The sequence below is a fragment of the Candoia aspera genome, chromosome 3 (genome assembly GCF_035149785.1).
Source record: "Candoia aspera isolate rCanAsp1 chromosome 3, rCanAsp1.hap2, whole genome shotgun sequence".
Classification (NCBI taxonomy): domain Eukaryota; kingdom Metazoa; phylum Chordata; class Lepidosauria; order Squamata; family Boidae; genus Candoia; species Candoia aspera.
Genome location: NC_086155.1, coordinates 92,684,827 through 92,706,217, shown reverse-complemented (window position 1 = coordinate 92,706,217; position 21,391 = coordinate 92,684,827). Strand labels below are relative to the sequence as shown.

At 41.2% G+C, this 21,391-nt stretch overlaps 1 protein-coding gene across 1 annotated transcript in view; it reads right to left on the bottom strand.

Annotated features, from left to right (window-relative positions):
- Window positions 1–1,622: 1,622 nt before the first annotated feature.
- STXBP3 (syntaxin binding protein 3) overlaps window positions 1,623–21,391 on the bottom strand; it is a 33,765-nt gene continuing 13,996 nt past the window's right edge. Inside the window, exons 7-19 of the mRNA XM_063298366.1 lie at window positions 14,390–14,538; window positions 13,532–13,622; window positions 12,753–12,877; window positions 11,012–11,116; window positions 10,393–10,450; window positions 9,951–10,016; window positions 9,282–9,362; window positions 8,309–8,447; window positions 6,969–7,075; window positions 6,051–6,146; window positions 5,145–5,230; window positions 4,902–5,050; window positions 1,623–2,500 (exon numbers count right to left, since the gene is read on the bottom strand). Coding sequence (XP_063154436.1) covers window positions 2,403–2,500; window positions 4,902–5,050; window positions 5,145–5,230; window positions 6,051–6,146; window positions 6,969–7,075; window positions 8,309–8,447; window positions 9,282–9,362; window positions 9,951–10,016; window positions 10,393–10,450; window positions 11,012–11,116; window positions 12,753–12,877; window positions 13,532–13,622; window positions 14,390–14,538 — 1,350 coding nt within the window. The 3' untranslated portion in view covers window positions 1,623–2,402. The remainder of the gene's footprint in view (window positions 2,501–4,901; window positions 5,051–5,144; window positions 5,231–6,050; window positions 6,147–6,968; window positions 7,076–8,308; window positions 8,448–9,281; window positions 9,363–9,950; window positions 10,017–10,392; window positions 10,451–11,011; window positions 11,117–12,752; window positions 12,878–13,531; window positions 13,623–14,389; window positions 14,539–21,391) is intronic.

The following is a 21,391-nucleotide window of genomic DNA, read 5'->3' as shown; positions in this document are numbered from 1 at the left end:
AGAACTGTAATCCTATAATACAAGCAGCATATGTTTAAACACAGTAAATATAGAAAAGGGAAAGAAAACCCCCCCCAATATTATAATAATTATCTAACATTCATTTTTTTTATCTTTTCCATTATTTCTAGTTGTCTAAATTTTTATCCTTATGAACTGTTTTGTGTGCTGCAACCTGCTGGACAAAGCAGAAACGTTGTGCTGGAAGGAAGAAATCAGTAGTCCTGCCTTGGCAGTTCTTTAAAATAGATAAAACTGATTTCTGGCTAATATGATAAAAGAAATAATACTAATATATGTGATCTCTGGTCTTTGTCTCCTGTTCCTTGCAAGGCAAACTCATAGTGAAAGGGTTCTTTTCATACTGACATTTCATTACAGTGGGTGGGTACACCAAAACAAGCTAGTGTGATGGGGGAAATAGGCCTCTCTGTGCAATCATATCCAACACTATTATCGCCTCCAAATTCCAGAGGTTGACTCTGTAGATGGACGAACTGCCTGCTTGATTACTAGGAAAATCCCCAAATGCTGTCTGAAAACCAGTTAAATCCATTCGGTTTGGGGGTGGGGGGGTTGGTCTTGAACCCTTGCACAGAGACCATGGGTGGTGATGAGCACATTGGCCAGAACTGATCTGACCATGGCAAAGGACTAACAGTAACATTCAGATTATAAACCAGCTGTTCCAAGATAAAGAGCAACTAATGTGTAGCCACCTGTATTGCAGCCCTCGTATATTGAGATTGGTACCTGCACATCCCATTGTGTGAATGTTGCCTTACATAAATTTGGGAAAGAAACAAACTAATGGCCTTGTCTTTGGGTTCTATCCCCAATCTCTGTTATATGCAGATTCCAGGGCAAATTGTTTATCATTTCGTCTTGGTACGTGCCTTTCTGAGAAGCTAGTGATTTGTGTTCACCATAGTAGCTATTTATTGAAAACTTTTTCAGTTTTCAAAAATCTGAAAGTTGATTTTTTTTAAAGAAACATCCACTGGTCCCAAACACTGAGAGCCAATTTGGTGCAATGGTTAAGATGCTGGACTAGAAATCAGGAGACCGAGAGTTCTAGGCCTCCTGTAGGCATGAAAGCCTTTGGGGTGACTTTGGGCCAGTCACTCACTCTCAACCCAATCCAACTCTCAGGGGAATTTTGGGGAAAACAGCAGGCAAAACATTATGTATGTGACCTTGAGTTGTACAAAATAAAGATGGGACATAAATCTAATAAATAAATAAAAAATAAACCAGCATGTCCTAAAACATGGCTTTAAAATTAATGAATTGCCCAAAGATTTAGGTAACAAATCAGGAAACTGCCCGGAGTCGCTTGTGAGATGGGCGGTGCAGAAATGTGAGAAAAGAATAAATAAATAAATAAATAAGCAATAACATTTTTCTATTCTAATCTAGTTTGTATCATTTTGAAAATCTTAGTTATCAATCACCCCGTATGCCATTTCTGTTCACCTCCTGCTTCCCCTGCTCCAATTAATACCAAATACTGTTTAGAAGACTCCAGTGAGGCCATTTTCCAAGAAAAAAAGAGGAGGGAAATTACCAACTGGTCTGTACTTTAAAGGTTCTCTAGCAACAAACAGAAACACAAGACAACATATTTTCCAATGTTCTTTAATTATGGTAAAATGTTTATTACATACCTGAATTTTATCCAAATAACATAGAAAGATCCATGCACCCCCAGACACATATATTTTATATCAAATTTCTCAGAAAAGAAGGTAACCTTATATTTTGTACTTTACTGCAAATTGTTTCCAGTGAAATAGAAGTTGCATAGAATTTTGTAGCTCAACATCTGTTAATTGTGAAACTGTGTTACACATTTATATTTTCAATTTCTTCCACAGCTTAATTTCATAGCATTTTGTAACCATATATTTAGAAACAGACATTTCTCCATGATAGAAAGTGTACACATTGTTACTGAAACTATTAGTATATGTACAAACATGTTTTCCAAGTCTTAATATGTTGTAGTGATGAACATTCTCCACAGTGAACATTTCACAGCAAAAAGCCAGCTACTGTATAACCCAAATACAATATAAAAACACAAGCTGTTGCATACACTTCATTTTTACCACCTTCCCATTCCCTACCACAATGAAAAGCAGCAATTTCAAATTATAAAAAACAATTCTAATATAACACTTATTTGTAAAATATATACACAGAATACAATCCAGTTCAAACTGAGCACTTTTAACTCCCACTGATTTCAAAAAGAATTTGCAGAGATGTTTTAACATTTCTCCCAGTGAAATCAAGGGACCCTAAGATGCTTATGTTCTGCTAGATTATATCCATAATATTTATATCATGATTTTTTTTATCTGTTAAGTTAAGCAGAAGTGAATGTTTAAATGTGATCTCTACTCATCCTTAAAATACACACTGTCCTTTGATTTTGTTCCAGTAAGTGCTTTTACATCATCCAGAAGTCTTCTAGGTGTCACAATGTGAGTGGATCCTGGTAAAAAAGATGCAGTCATTAACATTAATCTACCATATTCATCATTGATGGCAGGCTGTATCAGGATTTTTCTAATGTGTTGCATGGAATTCTTGACAGAGTTCCATTAGAGATTAAGGACAAAACAAAAGTTCACTTGCAGGGGTATTCACAGCAATTTTCCCGAAGTAAAAAGGTCCAAGTTTGTCAGGTGACATTCAGAAGCCCCACTCCACTCCCCCAGGGGGTGTTTGCACCCATGACAATTCATTTTCCCTTTGGAACAGGGGTTCCGGGAACTTTTATTTTAACTATTGTTCAGCAGCCTGAAAAAGTTTGAAAATCCTCAAGCTGGAGTGGAAAACATGTGGTCTATGTATGGAGCTGAAACACATGTAAGTAAGGCAAGCAGCAGTAGCAGTGGCTAAGTGGAAATAGGAAAAGTAAGGATGTAGATGTTCAGAGAAACAGGCAGACGGGTTGGATATGCAGTGGCTGCTACACACCACTGCTCCTGAATTCCAGCATGGCATCTCTGATTTTCCCAGTGCATTTCTTTCCCATTTCCTTTAAGCTGTTTCTACCATTTGTAAATTGCAATGGGAAGCTTGGCAGGTGGACCAGCACAGAGGCCATACAAAAGAGGAGGGGAGAGAAAGGCAAGGTGCACCAGCCTTGTCTTACTCACCCCTTAAGACCTTTCTCAAATTTATCTCAGTGGAAACATGGAAAAGTCAAGGAATTGTGGGTTTCGGTTCAATCTAATCACAACATGCCCAATACAGCTGACTTTCTGAGCTACAGTGAATACACTGAATGAATAAAGTATGTTTCAGGTTTGAAACAAAACACATTTTCCATTGCAATGTACACTCCTCAATAAGTAAGTAAGTATGTAAGTTTATTGTTGTAACCAAAGGTCATAGCATATAGCGTGCCATAAAATACAATAAAATAACAGTGAAGTAAAATAGTAAGATTGTAAATTAAGTAAAAAAAAGAGTATTAGATATAAAAAGGTTTCAGCAAAATAAAGCCAAAGCTACAACTAAGAACTTAAGTATTTCTTTCTAAGTTTAAATGACAAGCCGAGCAAAAGTAGCAACTTGGTTGCTGATAGTTGGGAACGCATCTGCAAGAAGATAACTCAATTTTTCGAGGTCTGAGCCCTTGAGTTCACCTGCCATCCATAATTTGGACCTCAAAATAAGACTGGCTGGAACTGAACACAAAGTGTTATTCTATGCTGATGATATGTCTTACTGAGAACTACGTATTTCCTATACCAAAATATATTGATATCATACCAAAGTTCGTTAATTTATTTCATTATTCAATTTAACTGGAGAACATCTGCTATATTTGTGATAGGTTTTAATGTTTCTATGTCTATGGAAGTGATAAAAAAATTAGGTGCTTATTGCTCTGATTTTTTTCAAATATCAGGGAATATAATAATTAATATAAGGAATAATTGCAATGATTTCTTCAATTGTGGATGTAAGTATATATTTTGTATCTCAGATAAAAACTGACAAAAATAGATGGCTAAAAATCCCACTGAGTTTATGAGGAAGGATAAATATTGGTATTCCTATGCTCCTGTTTCTTTAAACAGAAATGGTAAAAAAAAAATTATATAGGGACAACAAACCCTAAATTATGGCTGTTATATAAGTGCTTTTTAAAAAAACTTATCTTGACTTTCTACTTTATTATTGCACACTTATTTTTACTTCAGTTTCTCCATGGAGTGCAAGTTGCCAAATAAAAAAAACCCACTAAGGATACAATTAGAAAGCTATTACATGACTCCTCTGGGAGGAGCTTGGCTTTGTTTTTTAGCAATAGCTTTCTTACATTTCCTGCATTAAATGCTGGACACATTGAAAAACTATTGTTGTATACTGCCCAGAGTCACTTCGTGTGAGATGGGAGGCTATATAAATTTGATAAATAAAATAAAGCTTCCAAATTATTATTCATATGATACAGCCCACTTTTTGTTTAATAGCCGTCTGTTTGTTAATATAGCATTAGAAATATGTGAATGTAGTTTTGAATTCTATAATAAACATTCGGAATTTACTACTATATGAAGAATTTGGGTTTACCAGGCATTGGATATAGTAGAAAATATTATTCTATGAACACACTGTGACCCCAGATTTACATTCTTGATCTTTAGCGTGTATTCATTTTCTGTTTATTAACTGGTTATCAATGTAATGGAAACATTGATCAATATTATTCTGTGTGATCATTGTTTAATAACGTATTTAAAAGATGGGCAGAATGGCTTTCTACATAATATGTTTTTGTTGTTTCATTTTCACTGTTTCTGTCTTTTATTTTTTGTTACTTTTTTTCTCTTTTTTATGTATTAAGGCAATAAAAATATATTTAAAAATAGGCTTACCAATAACAACTTCACAAGACTTGTATGCCTGAGAAACTTCATAAGCACAGCGTGTCTCTGAATATGTAACGCCCCCAATGACAAACACAATTAGCTTTGCACCACTCTTACGATCATCCAAGTGACTTGTTTTGGGTTTATGACGTGCGCTATAAATGAAGTACATATAACTGGTCAAACTAATTATCAGGAAACTGAGGAGCACATTGTTTTCACGCATCCAAGCACAATTAAACTCCTAACCTCACAGCTCCTGAACCATTCCAGGGTGCTGGGCACTGGGAACAATAAGGCCACTCTTTTGAATCCAATTTATTTTCTATAGCATCCTAGAAAGCAAAGAAACATGACCTTATAATATTATTAAAAGATTCACATTACCTGTAACCAGCAACCAGACTTAAAACCTGCATACAGTAGCAAAAATTTCCTAGAGTAATGGACAATACATTAACAAAAAATTGGAATTGATGTTGCCATTTACCAACCACTTTCTTGATGAAAAGAGATTCCACAGTTGCCAATAATTAAAGTTCAACACTCCAAATATTTATCACTTCATGTTCCTTCTTATTCCAAAACTTAGCATCTTGTTCATATAACTGAATAATTTTCTGCCTGAACACAAATACTAAGAGGGAGACAGCAGTTGCTTTTAGATATGTATGCAGTTTACAGAATTAAAAATGCAGTACATTTCCTGCAATATTTGTTAGTGTACAGAGCAAAAAAATATTAAAATTATATATTTCACTCCCTATTAAGTCTTTGAAGAAAAGTTCTTCTTTTTCAGTATTTTAAATATTTAAATATACTCTGGGACTCTTCTTAAACTATTTGGCTTCTTGAAGGTACTTTCTACATGCTACTCAAACGCTAAGAATTGTAAAAAAGGGGGAGGTTGTGAATGTCCAAATATGTCACTGGTTTTGTTAGAGCAAAGAGAAATGGAAATCTGTAGCCTTTCACATGCTGCAGAATTACATTTCTCTGTAAACCAAGGCTTCAGCATGGCTAAAAGTGAGGGATTGTTTCATTAAATGATACAATCAAAGGTCTGCAACATAAAATCAACAAGAAAGCTGCATTAACTGTGTGTGTGTGTCTCTCTCTTCAAAATTTCTGCTTAAGTGTTCATGAAAATTTTACCTCCATGATATCTTTAACAACGGGTGTCCATCTAGAAAGCTGAAATGTTTCTTCTGAAGAGCGATCCCTTCTTGATGTCCTTCTTTGTGATGCAGACTAAAAAGTCAAATGTTATTATCATCTAAGAAATTAAATATTCAAACAACAAGTCACACTAGGTACTCCTGAATGGCCTAAGTTGCAATTTAGCCAATTGCTTGCTTTATTCTTCATAAATCTAAGTTAGCTACCATAGCCTGAGATTCCACTAAATATTTCTACTTTCATCTTCAATATATTCTGTTAAAAACTTAATTGCTACTAAAAGAAGTAATACTGTTAACAGACTATCTAATAGCATCTTTCCTTCTTGAAGTGCTATTGTTTCCTAGGAAGATAAAAGTCCCACTCCATTCAGTAAGACTTACTCTTAAGTAAATATGTACACTCCAGCCTAAGAGTTCTAAAATCTACAAGTCCTGGCACAATGTAGTAATATGAGACAGATATAGTTGCAGGTTCAGACTTCCCCATCAACTATGAATACATTAGGTGCCCTCAGTTAAGCATTACATCTGAGGCTTATCTCCAAACCCACTTTCACTTGAGATAATTACACAGACTTTTTACTAGGTTATTGAGATCATCCTCATGAAACACTTCGGAATGCTTTCTTGTCATAGCAATGCAATATGATCAACAGATTTTAATGCTATTAATCTGCATTCTGGGGCAAAAACTGTCACTTTGTTCCAAGCTCTCATTGTCATACAATTTTCATAAATTATTCTAATTATAATGACTGTTGACTGATGAATTTGGAAAAATTAAGTGAGAAGAGAAATAAAGGGAAAGGATGTGAAACTGAAATGTGTATCAGACCCTTGAAAACAAGTAAAGAAAGATATAGTTTTCAGGAAAAAAAATTGCATTCCTTACTGTAGTGAGGACTGGCACACCAAGGTACTTCCAATTATTTATCATGTTGCTATCATTTTCTATCTGTACATTCTGGATCAACTTGTCCAAATTTTCTTGGGTAGTTCCTTTTTGATAAATGTGACATTTTGAATTAGTAACCAACAGTTGTATAGGATAAATTTCAAGCTACTGTATGTAAACCATCAGTGAACTTAATAAACGTTATACACTGTAGGAAGTTATAACATGCTGAATATGTTTCCATTATGCCCATGTTTATGGCTCTTTCCTAGTTACACTTCTCAAAAGGTATGGTTTTGATTTTAGTGTATTACAGAAGATAATTCAAATAACATTTCTCACCAATTCCTCTTCACCCTCCCTGAGCACCTTTTGAAATCATTAGATAACTTGGAGCCTTTTGAAATAGGAAGTGGTGAGCTACTGAGGAAGGGAAGAATTGCACCCAAAATGGAGCTCATATCCTTTTTCAGATCAGCTCCATGAATCCTGTGGATATGCTTTTTAGGGGAAAAGAAGATGGGAAATTTACTTTTCCTGTGAACTTCCTTAACAGTGCAATCTCCAGCTTTCTCAGCAATCTCGTGTAAGGATTGCCTATTCTAATGGATATCAGACTCATGAGCAGGGTTTCAAAGATATCTGATTTATTGAAGAATAGTATGCAGGATCGCAAAGAAAGCTGAGAATGATGAAAGCGCGCCAAATTCAAACTAAAAACCCTCGGTGCAAACGAAATCCCTCCCCCCATAGAATCTTCTCAAGTCCACAATCCCAGGTGCTCCTAACGGCTTCTGATGGTCTGCGGGAAAAGGCCTTGAACAGATAACATAACCCAAACACATTCCATTGTCCTGATTCCATATACAGAGCTTGGTACAAGGTCTCACAGCAGCAACCTCCCAAACAGAAACCCGCGTCAGCGCCATGGCATGTGAAACGTTACGATGTATGAACTACATTGAATCAGTGAACATGACATCTTGCCAAATTGAATAGTGCATATTGCCAAATCAACTTCCACAAGACTGCAATTAAATCAAATTACTAAATGATGTGGCCTACAGACACACAGTCTGGCATAGCCATTTTTTATTTTTATGTAAATTGACTGCAATTTAGTCAGAAACATTTTCTCTCAATGACCCACTTCCACAAGTCATGTACAACCGGCAATCATCTCAAGGGGTCCTGAAACCAGAACATTGTAGCCACAGCTTTCAGGAGATTCACATGATAAAAATAGTATTTCACCACATCTATATTTTTTATCACATACTTTCAATATCATATTATAAACAGAAGTGGTTCTGAACAGTGTAAGATGCAAACCTTACCATTTGTGCTGAAGATATAGAGAAGAATGGCTCTTATTTTATCATAGCTATCATGGCTTTTATTAAGCAGTACTGGAAGCAGGACCCGCATTGAGTCTTTTATTTTCTGTCCCTCGACATCTGTTCCAAGAGCCAAATCCTAATTTATAAACAAGAAAGCACAGCAATAATTTTAGCATAACCTTTACTGTAATGTTGCCGTTGGTCCTTAAGCCTTCATTTCAGCTACAGAATTTTGAAGAATTTCTTGTCACATTCCAACTTTCAGAGGAACTCCTACTTCCCACATATAACTATCACTGAGTTATTTTGCTAAGGGAGGTTCTAAAAACCCTGAAAATTTTGGCAGCAGTTAGAGCAGAACTGCACTGAAGCAATGTTTAGTCAATCTTGCAGTACATTACAGGAAATGAATTTACCTGATCTGTTTTGTAACTAAATCAAACCATTATGTTGCTTGTTGTCTTCTCCTCTTCCTATCCTTAATTAAAAACTAACAGTGGGACACTATGGCAATTTCATTTCTAAATGTTTAGGGCCTGATACAGTTAAGGCCCTTCCAAGTATCTTTGAGCTGAAAAGACTACTACAACATTTTCCTCCTAGAAAAGAAAAAGCTCAAGCAGCGCTAACAGTCACATATGTTAAGTGTTACTTCATCTTAAGGTGAAGATAAACTACTAGGCAAAGTTAAGGGGCTGAATCTAGACCCCTAACCCATCCATCACACATCAAAACTATGAGGGATGCATATCAGAATGTAATGTGAGCTCTATCCCCAACATTATTCCATTCTCCAAGCACGATGGAGAATCCTCCAATCCTCTCATGTTCTGCCAGACAAAACAGAGAACCAGCATTTCCTGCCTTAGGAGGATAGGGCTCCCTGTTTATAATACCATCAGTTTAGTGATATTTAGGCTAGGGTTTGTCTACTCTAAAAATCACTGAACTTATGAATGCTTTCACATACCTGTTCCACTTTGCACAGTTTTTCTATATTACTCTTAAATTTATTCATACAGTCTTCAGCTATGTTAAGGTGCACAACTTGCTGCAAAATAGAAAGGGGAAAAACTATTTTTTTCTGGAATTATGCCAAATTAAGTTTAGAATTCAAGATTCATTAATATACAGTGGTCTTTCATAAAACGAATCTGTCGGTTTTTGGATTTAAGCAAAAAGCAATCACATTATCCAATGTTTTAGGCAGAAACTGTTGTAACTATAATGAACAACACTTACATTACAGCCAAGCCTTTATTTTACTTTCTGAGACTACAGTTGTAATACTCAGGAAGAAAATAAATTCCACTGAACTTAGAAGGATATACCTCTAGTGAAGACATGCTTAGGATTATCAGGAAATAATGAAAATTATTGAGTTTTTCTGACATTTAGAATATAGTTAATGGAATTCATGAGGGTTAACATACCTATCATTCTGGATAGAAATACTGATTATGGATGTATATAATTGTATTTTTTCTTTCACACAAATGTATACTTTCAAGTTTCAGTCTCTTCCTCCCCTTCCCCCCTCTGCCATTTTCTTTTGCTTTTGTTGCTGATTCATTTTCCTTTTAACAATTTTTAAAACATTGCCTTGTTCCAATTACATCATCTACAATTTTCTGCTTACCTTAGTAATCTGCTTGCGGAAGTAGGGCATCTTTTTCATAAGCTGGGCCAGATTATTTAATGATATCTGGAAAAATCATTTGTAAACTCAATTCAAATATTTAATATTTCTTCTTGTCCTCTAATTTTGTTCACCTGAAGACTAGGAAATATAATTATCACCGAGTACAAGAAAATTAGTAAAGATTATAATCCTGTAGACAAAGTAAAAATATTGCCAGAGGGCTTTATTGGACTATACACCTACCAAGGATTTTAATCATTTATCAAAATAGTTAAGTATTAAAGGCATTTTATACATTTGAAAAGAAATCCCAGAACATCTGCATTTCAATAATTCTCATTTCAAAATCTGTTCCTTTAGAATCATGGTGTTGGCTAGCTGTTTAAAGGATAATTTTATATGAATATGTAATTATAACTAAAAATAAAAAATATCTTACTTTCCCTTCTGTTGCCTTCCTCTTTGAAGAAACTTCTTTCATAAGTTTTGGTATTTCCCTGAAAGTTTAAAATAAGTTTTATCAAATTAAAAGTACATAGAATGGTTGTCTACAGTGTCATTTGCTTAGTGAAAAGCCTTTCTCAACCATTTTTTCCCAAGAGGAACCCTTGAAATAATTTTCAGGTCTTAGAGAATCCTGGCAGCTGTGGTGTGAAATGTAAAAAACTCCCACCATTGTGAGCACTAGTTCAGAAAATTATGTTTAATTTTTTTTTTCCAATCATGATCTTTCATGGAACCTGCAGCAGCTTGTTATGGAACCTAGAGTTCAGCAGAACCCAGCTGAAAAAAACTGTTTTAGACAACCATAAACTATTAATCCAAGTGTCTAGAGACAATGGTGAGAAAATTTATTTAGTAGTTCAACCAAAATAACCAAATGAGGTTATTTCACCTTCAGTGAGGTACTTATATTTTAACATATCTACATAATTTAATACTATGGGTTCCCAACTCCTGGTAAAAACTGCATGTACGTATGCACAGAGTTTTAAGCTTTATGTAACTGTTATTCCATAACTGTGCTTACAACAGTAAAAAACATAAATGACACTTACTCCAACACATCTGCAATATGTTTGTGTCGGATTTTCACCCAAAGATCATCATCTTCCTCTAGAATGGCTTCCCTTTCTTTCCCACTTGCACCCTCTGTCTTATACCTATATTAAAAAAGCAGTTTATTAGCTGTAATCTATGAAGTTAAACATGCAAAACATCCTTGGCACAGATATTCCATAATAATGGAAAAGAAGTATTGCAAAACTCTTATTTTGAATACATGTCAAGAATCTGATGAAAACACAAGTTGTGCTTTTCATGAAGTGCTGCAGTTTTAAGCATTTACTAAGCCCCTCTAAGTAAATGTGGAGGTAACATCCCAGTAAATATGGAAAGAATATGCTGAAAGTATAATTATATTAAGTTGCAACAACACATATAAAACAGCATGAACTGAGATGCAACACAGATTCTCCTAAACCCCATTATAAATTTATTTAGATTATTTAGCTTCTCCTTCAGTACACTGAATTTGATACTACTCAATTTCTTTATATCCTGTTCTGCAGAGAATATTCTACTTTACATAAAGAAATAATCCAAATATTAACTTCACATGCAATCACAGCAGACTCTGATAGAGTAACTATTTAATTCACATATATCTATAACTAACATGCTTAGCATTACATTTCCAACTATTAAGCAGATTACTAAGGACTGAAGGAATACTACAGAGCATACTAAAGTTATGCCACAAAACACTGTTTATATGCATAGAAACTCACAGAAACTGATTCAACCAGAAAGCAGTAGAAATACAAGAGGGGAAAATGGAAAGTTAGTTTTAACAAAAGTTACTTCATGGCTGTATTACTGAATAAAGTACTGACTATTCTTGAAGCATTTCTTTGAATTGAATGCAATAGTCGCTCACTAATCACTTTATCATCTATACTTGTTTGTATTTGATATACAGATACTAGAGCTGGGCAAATTCTTCAAAGTAATTGCTTATGAATGCACAGGAGTGTGTAGGAAACTCCTCTTTTTCCTGAGTTGTGTAGTTCCTGGCTGAAATGTTCACATTTGGGTGAAATTATTTTGCTAGAATACAATGTTTTGGTTTTTTCCCCCAAAAAATGTTCTTGTTAAAGCCCAAAGTTCCACTTTGTCTCAGCTGCCCACGAAACATAGCCTGCTGGATCACGTGCATGGGTCTTTGGCAAACTTGAGATGGGCAGCAATGGACTACTGGAGAGCAATATTTTCTTCTTTGGTATCCTTCTATGCATACCACTCTTGTTTTAGTTTTTCCATATGACTCAGATTTATCTGCCTTAAGAGAGCTGACTATCCTAAGGCTTAACCTTAGGGTTAGGGTTAGATGCTCAGATCGTAGTACTACAGATTGTACTAAAGGGTTCACACAATCGTCTCCCGTTACTGTAGGCAGAGGACTTTCTGTTGCCTTCAGTGCAGAGCCTACCATAAGTTTGTGCCTCTTTGAATGAGAATACTGGTAAGTTTCCATGGAACTTGCTGCAGGCCAGAAACTGGGCGTTTTGTAACCATTCATAACACACCAGACTCTCCCCAGCCCTCTTTTTGAAAGAAAAAAAGGCAGATGGCACTACAAGGCATCTTCCTTCTTGGGATATTATTCAGGCAATAAAGGACAGGCAAAGACAGTTTGAATATAAAATTATATGTTTACTGATCCATCTTCAAGCTATTGCAGTTTGAAGCTGCAAATCTGTGATTAGTATACAAAGGTCAAAATAAAATTATACTTGCTTGTATGTATCATTTTCAATTGGTAGCAGATCATAAGCCATTGCCTGAAAAGTGAGTTCATGAAGCACAGTAGACACAGGGTCAAAGCCACGATCAATTATTAACAGCTGGGAATTAGTTTTGCCCTAAAACAAAACATGACAAAGAAACCTTGACATACCTTTCTGGCAATACAGAAAAAAGAGGAACAGAAGCTTGATTAACTTGTTTAATATACAGTTTTCTCTAAATGGGTTAAGCCTCATTCCTATATAGCTGTCCCAAACAAAGAGAAAGCAGACTCCAGAAATGAAAACAATAGAAACAAAAGCAACTGTTAAGAAGACATCACACAGCAAAACCAAAACGTTGTTCCCTTACAAACCACAATGCACTAATGAAAATAATATTCAAGAGGATTTGATACTTCTTCCCTCTATCTGTAGGGAACTCTTGTAGGTTCTGTCAGTGAAAGAACGGTGCTATCCCCAAGTCAGTTTTTTATTGAAAATGCAGTAATACACAGACGTTCCATGGTCTTAACAGTCCTATTACATTTTTCTTCCTTTTCCATTGGTTGTTTATGCTTGTTTTTCTTTTTGCAGCCTATGAACCCTGAGTACAATTTCATATTCTTGTAGATAGAAGAGCAATACCTCCTTTCTAAGAGTATATTCCAAAACCATTTAATAAAAGCTGCAGTAAAAGCATTCCTCTTGCCCAGCTATACTTCCAAGAGATTGAGAGGGAGAAAGAAGTTGTCTGTTATCATTTGAGAGAAAACTGAGCTTTCACTCTACCTTTACTTGACCTCGCTCATCAATTTTATAATAGTTTTCAAGCTTTTTCTCGACTAGCTGGGCAAGTTTGTTGGCATTATCCAAAGGTTTACTGAAAAGAAAAAAAATGCAAGTATTTCTGTTTAACTTTATTAGATCATTAATGGATCTTTGAAAGAACGTTCACTCGCTAGTCAGAATAATTTGTTCGGCAAGTGTTCAAAATACCACGTACTTGTGCACTAGAAGTTGCCTTAAACAAGGCGCACCTTATGTCCATGCAGATTGGCACTATTAGAATTTAAACTATTGTAGATTAGGAAATATGGACCACTTTACCTGAAAGGTAACAGACCGGGGAAATCTAGAGCACATGAATGTCAACTGCTCTGCTATTGAACTGTGACTTTTGAATCAAATGAGTTCACAGGATGGAGCTTATTAGCCACAAGAACACTATTTATCAGTCACTTGACTAGGTTGGTACATTTGTCTAAACTAAGCCTTACAATTTGGAAAACAAGAATAAGGTGCCAACAGAAACCTAGAAAATCTTAAATTCTGAATTAACAATCCCACCAAACATTTTCCTTTTGGTACAAAAATCTCCCTGTCCCCAACTAGTCCTGAATTTCCTGACAGACAAAAAAAGCTTTTAACTTACACCTTAACATGAAAACAGAATTCTCTTTCTCCTGTACATTCAGTGGATTTTGATAGCAGCAGTATAGAAATTTAACAAATAAATAAATAAATTTAAGATCCCTCTTCACATTGCAGGATTTCCAAATTACTTATACGTGGAACTCCATTTCTATTAAGCTAAAATAACACCCAATAAACCTGCAATGGTATGAAGAACAGGGTTTCCAGTCTTACCTTTTATATCTGACCCCCGGATTTTCTTCTAGAGTAGCACATAAGGTAACTATTTGCTCGGCTATTTGCTCCATTACATTATCATTTGTCTTCTCCATGCTGGGACTATAACAGCGATAGAATGCATTTGGGACATCAAGAGTAAATACCTAAGTCAAGAAACAATTTTGTTACAGCCTGTTTGGCCCTCAGTGTCAAATGTACAGGAGAAATATAAAATTTTATAAAATATAAAAGTCTCTATTATGGATAATTTTTAAGAAAACTCTGGTCCAATGGTCAAAAAACCCCCAAGAACTCACAATACCACAATACACATATTAGGCTCCACTAATATTCTGGTCCTAACACCAGAGGGAAAAGCCAGGTCTTATGGAAGGCCAATAGGGTCAGGGCCATCTGGATTTCATGGAGAAGGGCACTGTGACAAAGGAAGCATACTTCCTGGGTCCCATTAGATGACACTATTTCAGAGAAGGATCCAGAGCATGCCTACCTTTTCAGATCTAGCAGGACAGACAAAGACCACTGGAGACAGATGGTCCTACAAGTAATGGCATGCAGGACTTTAAAGGTGATAACCAGAACCTTGAATTGAATCCAGAAGCATATTGGGAGCCATCACTGCAGCAGTGAGGTCACATGGGTGAACCTTAATGTACCCAAGACTGCATGCACTCCTACATTTTGGCGGAGCTTCTAAATGCTTTTCAAGGGCAGCCCTGTGAGAGCACACCACAGTAATGCAATCAGGAAGTGATTAAGGCATGAGTGGATGCGAGCTGAGCCTTCTAATTCAAGAATGAGTGCAACTGATGCACACAGTGGATTTGTGCCAAGACTCTCCCAGCCATGTTTGCCACCTGTTCCTCAAGCAGGAGCTATGAGCCCAAGAGTACCCCCCAGACAGCATACCAACTTTGTGTGGGGGTCTGCTACATCATCCAGAGTTAAAGATCTCCATATCCAGGTGGCCCCAAAACCCACAGCCACTCAGTCTTACTAGGGTTGAATTGCAGTTTGTTCTTCCCAAGCCAGACCCTCAGTGTCTCTGGGTGCTGAAATGAGGCATTCTGGTTGATGTATTACATGTGATGTTGGGTTACTATATTCAAAATATCTTCAGTACCTTGAGGTACAACTGAGGTTCCTAAAAGTTTCTTCAGTTATTATCAGTGCTTGACACTGAACTGTATTTTATCTGATTCATAATTACAGCATTGCTAAACTATGCAATAATTTTGCTGCAGGGAAAATTATAGGCCAAATATTTTCAGAAAATATTCTGCTTTAACTAATGCATTACTCCTCACTGTCAAGAGATTAGAGTTTAGTAGTTGACGCATATACTAAAATCAGGATTTAAAGTTCCATTCACTAGGAAAGCTCTCATAAGATGATTGTAGGTCAGTGTCATGATCACCGTTGCGATGCTTGTGACATCGCAACGGCTCGCACGACAATACAGGGAAATGGGTCCCTGGCGGATTAAGGCAAAAGGCAACCATGAAACAAAAAGAAATCAACAGGTGCTGGAAACTAAGTAACAACCAAAGCCGGCGGCGCGGAAGACAAAGATACAAAGTTGTCAAAAGGTAATTGACAAGACAACAGGAGAGGCGCGCCTGAGGTGTCAAAAGGGATTAAGAGCCTGATCACCCGGCAATGAATCATTACCGTTCAGGAAGGCGATCGAGGCGACGCCCGGGGCACGGGGGCTGAACGACCTCTCACCTGATAAGGACGAAACCGGTGGGACTCGTGGGACGCACCTGGAATAAGGTGGGGTGGAGCGCTGACCGGCGCGGGCTGTTTAAATCCCGTTCCGGCGTGCTCCCCTCACTCTCAGCTTTTTAAAGGCATGCACTCTGTTTTCTCAATAAAGCCAGAACCTAAGCCTACGCTAGCATCTGTGTCTTTACTGGTTAGCAGGCAGAGCCTGACATAAAGCTGAGAGTCACAAAAACGAACCTCGCCAGTCTCCACCGGGGAAAATTCTTTTCTGCGGGAGAAAAACACCGGCAATGACGGAACTGGGGAAGACCATGGAGTCAGCGCTTCACACCGGAGGTGCGAAGGACGCCACGCAAGAGGAGGAGACGACCCGACAGCTGCTAGAGTCGGCGCACCCGAGATGGGACACGGGCTCCCTCCCTGTCCACACCGCGCCTCAGTTCCAGACCTGGAATTCCAGCCCGGATTGGAGAGCCCCGACAGAAAACAAAGACAGGGGCCAACAACTCTTCACGTGGGACAGCGGAGCAGGACCCCAGACGGGGACTTCCTACACCACCTGGAGATTCCACTACCCCCGAACGCCCGAGCAAGGAGTCGCAGGACTGCCGATCGGGCAGCAACCGGCAGCACCGAGGACAGACGACCCTGGCATACCGGACAGGGTCAGCACCCTGGAAGCCAAAGTACGAGCCCTGGAACACATGCTCCAGTCCATGGCATCGGTGGTGAGCGAACTCACAAAGACTGCTGCTGCTCAGGGGGCAAGAGGGGATCGGGGCACCCTACCCACCCCATCAACAACCACGAGAGGAAGGGGCCAAGTATGGGACTCTTTCGCAGGGCTTCGTGGTCCCAGCCCGGTGGGGGTCATCCCTAACCACCCACAGGTGGGGGTCTCACAAGTTCGGGGATTCGCCAAGGACTTCCCCGTAAAGTTTGACGGAGACCCCACGAACCTGTCATTCTTCCTCACGAACGCCAGGAGCTACATGGCCCAGTACGGACATTGCTTCGGGACGGAAGCATCCAAAATCTCAGCAGTAGCCACAAAACTCAAAGGCAGGGCTGCGGACTGGTACATCCAGATGTCCGAGTCTGGAGCCCCAGCCCTGGCCACTTTTCACGACTTCCTGGCCGTGCTGAAACAATACTTTGAGGACCCCCTGGCAAAGGAAAGGGCCAAGAGTACCCTCAAAGGACTTCGCCAAGGGGAAAAAGTGGTCGCTGACTACGCCCTCGAGTTCAAGGTCCTAGCGGGCAAAATCCCAGAATGGCCTGAGGCCACCTTGATCGACATGTTCAAAGTTGGCCTCAATCACGAGGTGCTACAATGGGCACTCTATAGGGACGACCCAGACTCCCTACATGGGTGATTTGTCTGGCCGGAAAGGCAGAGCACGCCCAGCGCACCTTCATGCTAGCAACCGCAAACGACAGGACCCCTCCCAGCGCGAGAGGACCAGTCCCACAGTCGGGCCCGACCTGGGACGCAGAGCGACAATGGGGGTTTGCCCGCGGGCAATGTGCCAGGTGTGGGAAGACGGGCCACCGGGCAGCGGACTGCTTCAAAGACAGGACGATGGATCGCCCGCCCAGACCAACACAGAAGGCGCCGCACAAGCCACCCAACCCTCCCAGACGGCTGACAGGAGCACTAGCGACCCCGGATGAGGAAGCGGATGCCTACCTCGCAGGGGACATGGTTGATGCCCAGGAGCAGCTGGCGGGAAACGCCTCCCACCTGCCCTAAGCAGCGCCGCCGGGCAGGTGGTAAAGAAGGGGCGCGACAACCCCAGAGTGAGTGAAGATTGCTCCATCCTGGCAGGGCAAATAGAACTCACTTATGGCTCTAGAGCCATCGTGGTCGAAGCTCTGGTGGACTCTGGGTGCTCCAGAAATCTGATCCACCCAGACATTGTCGCCGCACTCAAACTGCCCTGCTCCCCATCCCTAAACTGCTGGTGTTCCAACAACTCGACGGCTCTACAGCGGGGGGGGGGGGGAACCGGCCACCCAGGGTACAAGAAAGGTCACCCTGAAAATGGGCACCCACAGGGAGTCCATAGACTTTGTGGTAACCCCGGTGGGGAAGCCCATAATGGTGCTGGGGATCCCCTGGCTAGCACGCCACAACCCCTGCATAAATTGGAGGACCCGCTCTATCACGTTCGAAGACGGGGTCTACCAAGCACCAACAAAGGAGAAATCCTCCGCTCTGACTGTGGGGAGGGCAGAGACCGTCGACCAAACCCACGCCCCCCCCCCCCGGACTGCTGGAGCAATACTTAGACTTCGCATATGTCTTCGGAGAAGAGGAGGCGGACCAATTACCCCCCCATCGCAAGACGGATTGTGCAATCGAACTGCTCCCGGACGTCCCATTACCCAAGCTCAAAATCTAGAACAAGGACTCAGAGGGAATACGAGAGACTAGTGAGACAAGTTCTCACTAAGCTCCGGAAAGCCAAACTCTACGCTAAGCTGTCCAAGTGCGAATTCCACAAGGCACGCTTGGACTACTTAGGGTACAGTATCTCTGACAAGGGCATAGAAATGGACCCCGCAAAGGTTCAGGCAGTTTTGAGCTGGGAACGCCCACGCACCAGGTGCCAGCTTCAAAGCTTCCTTGGGTTCGCGAACTTCTATAGGTCCTTCGCGAGGGGGTTCGCGGAAATTGCCCTGCCCTTAAACGATTTACTAAAGACCAAAGGCGTCAGGGAGACGCGCAAGGTCAAAAACCCAGGGGCCGTGCTTAATTGGACTCCCGCCTGTCAAACCGCTTTTGACAGGCTAAAAGCGCTGTTCACAGCGGAGCCAATCCTGTCCCACCCAGACCCCGAACGGCCTTTTGTGGTGCAGGTGGATGCCTCTGACTTCTCAATTGGGGTCATCCTGCTGCAAAAGGATTCCGCTGGAATCCTGAAGCCATGCACCTATCTCTCTAGGAAATTCTCAGAGACAGAGAGGTGCTGGCATGTGTGGGAAAAGGAAGGCTTTGTGGTTAAAGCAGCACTGGAGGCTTGGCGTCACCTTTTGGAAGGGGCGACTTGCCCATTTGAGGTCTGGACAGACCACCGCAATCTCGAGGCACTCCGTACGCCCCGGCGCCTCAGTCCCAAACAGATATGCTGGGCTCAGTTCTTCAGCCGGTTCAAATTCCAGCTGAAGTTCATCCCAGGGAAAAAGAATTTCCTGGCAGACGCACTCTCCCGACTACCCCAGGATGCAGAGCCTATCTCCGACATCGTAGGGACTGTGCTCTCTGATTCCCAGCTGGGTCTGGCAGCTGTCACCTGGGGACGCGCTCGGGGACAGCCTGCCCCCCCCCCTTACAAGCAACTCCGGCACAACCTGCCCCCAGGCGCAGGCAACCCCAAATACCAGGTGGGTTACAGGCAGATTTTATAACAGCGATAAAATCTGACCCCTGGCTCCTCGCCAACCCTAACAAAGTCACTATGGAACAGGGCCTCGCATGGGCGGAGGGAAGGTTATACGTCCCTGACTCACAAAGGCAGACGATCCTCAGCAGATCGCATGACAGCAAACAGGCTGGTCACTTCGGGTTCCTGAAAACCCTACACCTAACTCGGAGGCAGTTTTGGTGGCCGTCGCTGAGGAAGGACGTCAAGATGTATGTGGCGTCCTGCCCGGTGTGCGCAATGGCCAAGCGACCGGCTGGCAAACCCCAGGGACTGCTGCAACCCATGGCTGAACCCTCCCGCCCTTGGGATGAAATCTCAATGGATTTCATTGTAGACTTACCGCCTAGCCAAAAGAAAACAGTCATTTGGGTAGTCAAAGACTACTTCTCAAAACAAGCCCATTTCATCCCCTGCGCCTCGATCCCGTCAGCACAACAGCTGGCGAAATTGTTCCCAGTACACGTGTACTGCCTACATGGCTGCCCCTCCCACTTGGTGACCGATAGGGGCACACAATTTACCTCGAGGTTTTGGCGGGCTTTTTTGAAGCTGATAGGTACCCAGCAAGCCCTGTCAACCTCCTGGCATCCCCAGACGGACAGATCTACAGAGATCCTTAATGCCACACTGGAGCAATTCCTCCGCTCCTACATAAACTACCACCAGGACGACTGGGTGGACCTACTCCCGTTTGCAGAGGTCGCATACAACAGCGCGATACACCAAAGCACAGGACAAACCCCCTTTGGGGTGGTGTCGGGTCGGGAGTTCGTTCCCATCCCTGAACTACCTCAGCCCCCGTCCCCAGCAGTGGCCGCCTGTGATTGGGGTGCAAAACTCGCAGATTTCTGGCCGGTCATCAAGGACACACTTAAAGAGGCACAAACCGCATACACTGCAAGCGGACAAACACCAGCACCAACAACCAACGTTTTGGGTAGGGGACCTGGTCTACCTATCCACCAGATTCATCAAATCACCGCAACCGTCTAAGAAACTGGCCCCCAAATTTATTGGGCCATTCCAGGTGGCACAAATCGTGAACCCAGTCACGGTGCGCTTGGACCTGCCCCATAATTTAAAGCAGCTGCACCCAGTGTTCCACTGCAGCTTACTCAAGCCGGCAAGTGACCCCTCCCGGTGGCACCCACGCACGACCCCCCCCACCAGTGATGATAGATGGACAGCAACACTTCAAAGTGAAGGAGGTACTTGACTCCCGCAAGCTGCAGGGCTCCCTCCAATACCTAGTAAAATGGAAACACTTCCCACACCCTGAGTGGGTCACTGCCCGCGACATCCAGGCTCCCGACCTGGTCCGCAACTTCCATACCGCCTATCCCTCCAAACCTGCGGCTTGACTTTCAAAAGGGGGGCAGTATGTCATGATCACCGTTGCGATGCTTGTGACATTGCAACGGCTCGCATGACAATACAGGGAAATGGGTCCCTGGCGGATTAAGGCAAAAGGCAACCATGAAACAAAAAGAAAGCAACAGGTGCTGGAAACTAAGTAACAACCAAAGCCGGCGATGAGGAAGACAAAGATACAAAGTTGCCAAAAGGTAATTGACAAGACAACAGGAGAGGCGCACCCGAGGTGTCAAAAGGGATTAAGAGCCTGATCGCCCGGCAATGAATCATTACTGTTCAGGAAGGCGATCGAGGCGACGCCCAGGGCACAGGGGGGCTGAACGACCTCTCACCTGACAAGGACGAAACTGGTGGGACTCGTGGGACGCACCTGGAATAAGGTGGGGTGGAGTGCTGACCGGCGCGGGCTATTTAAACCCCGTTTCGGCGCGCTCCCCTCACTCTCAGCTTTTTAAAGGCATGCACT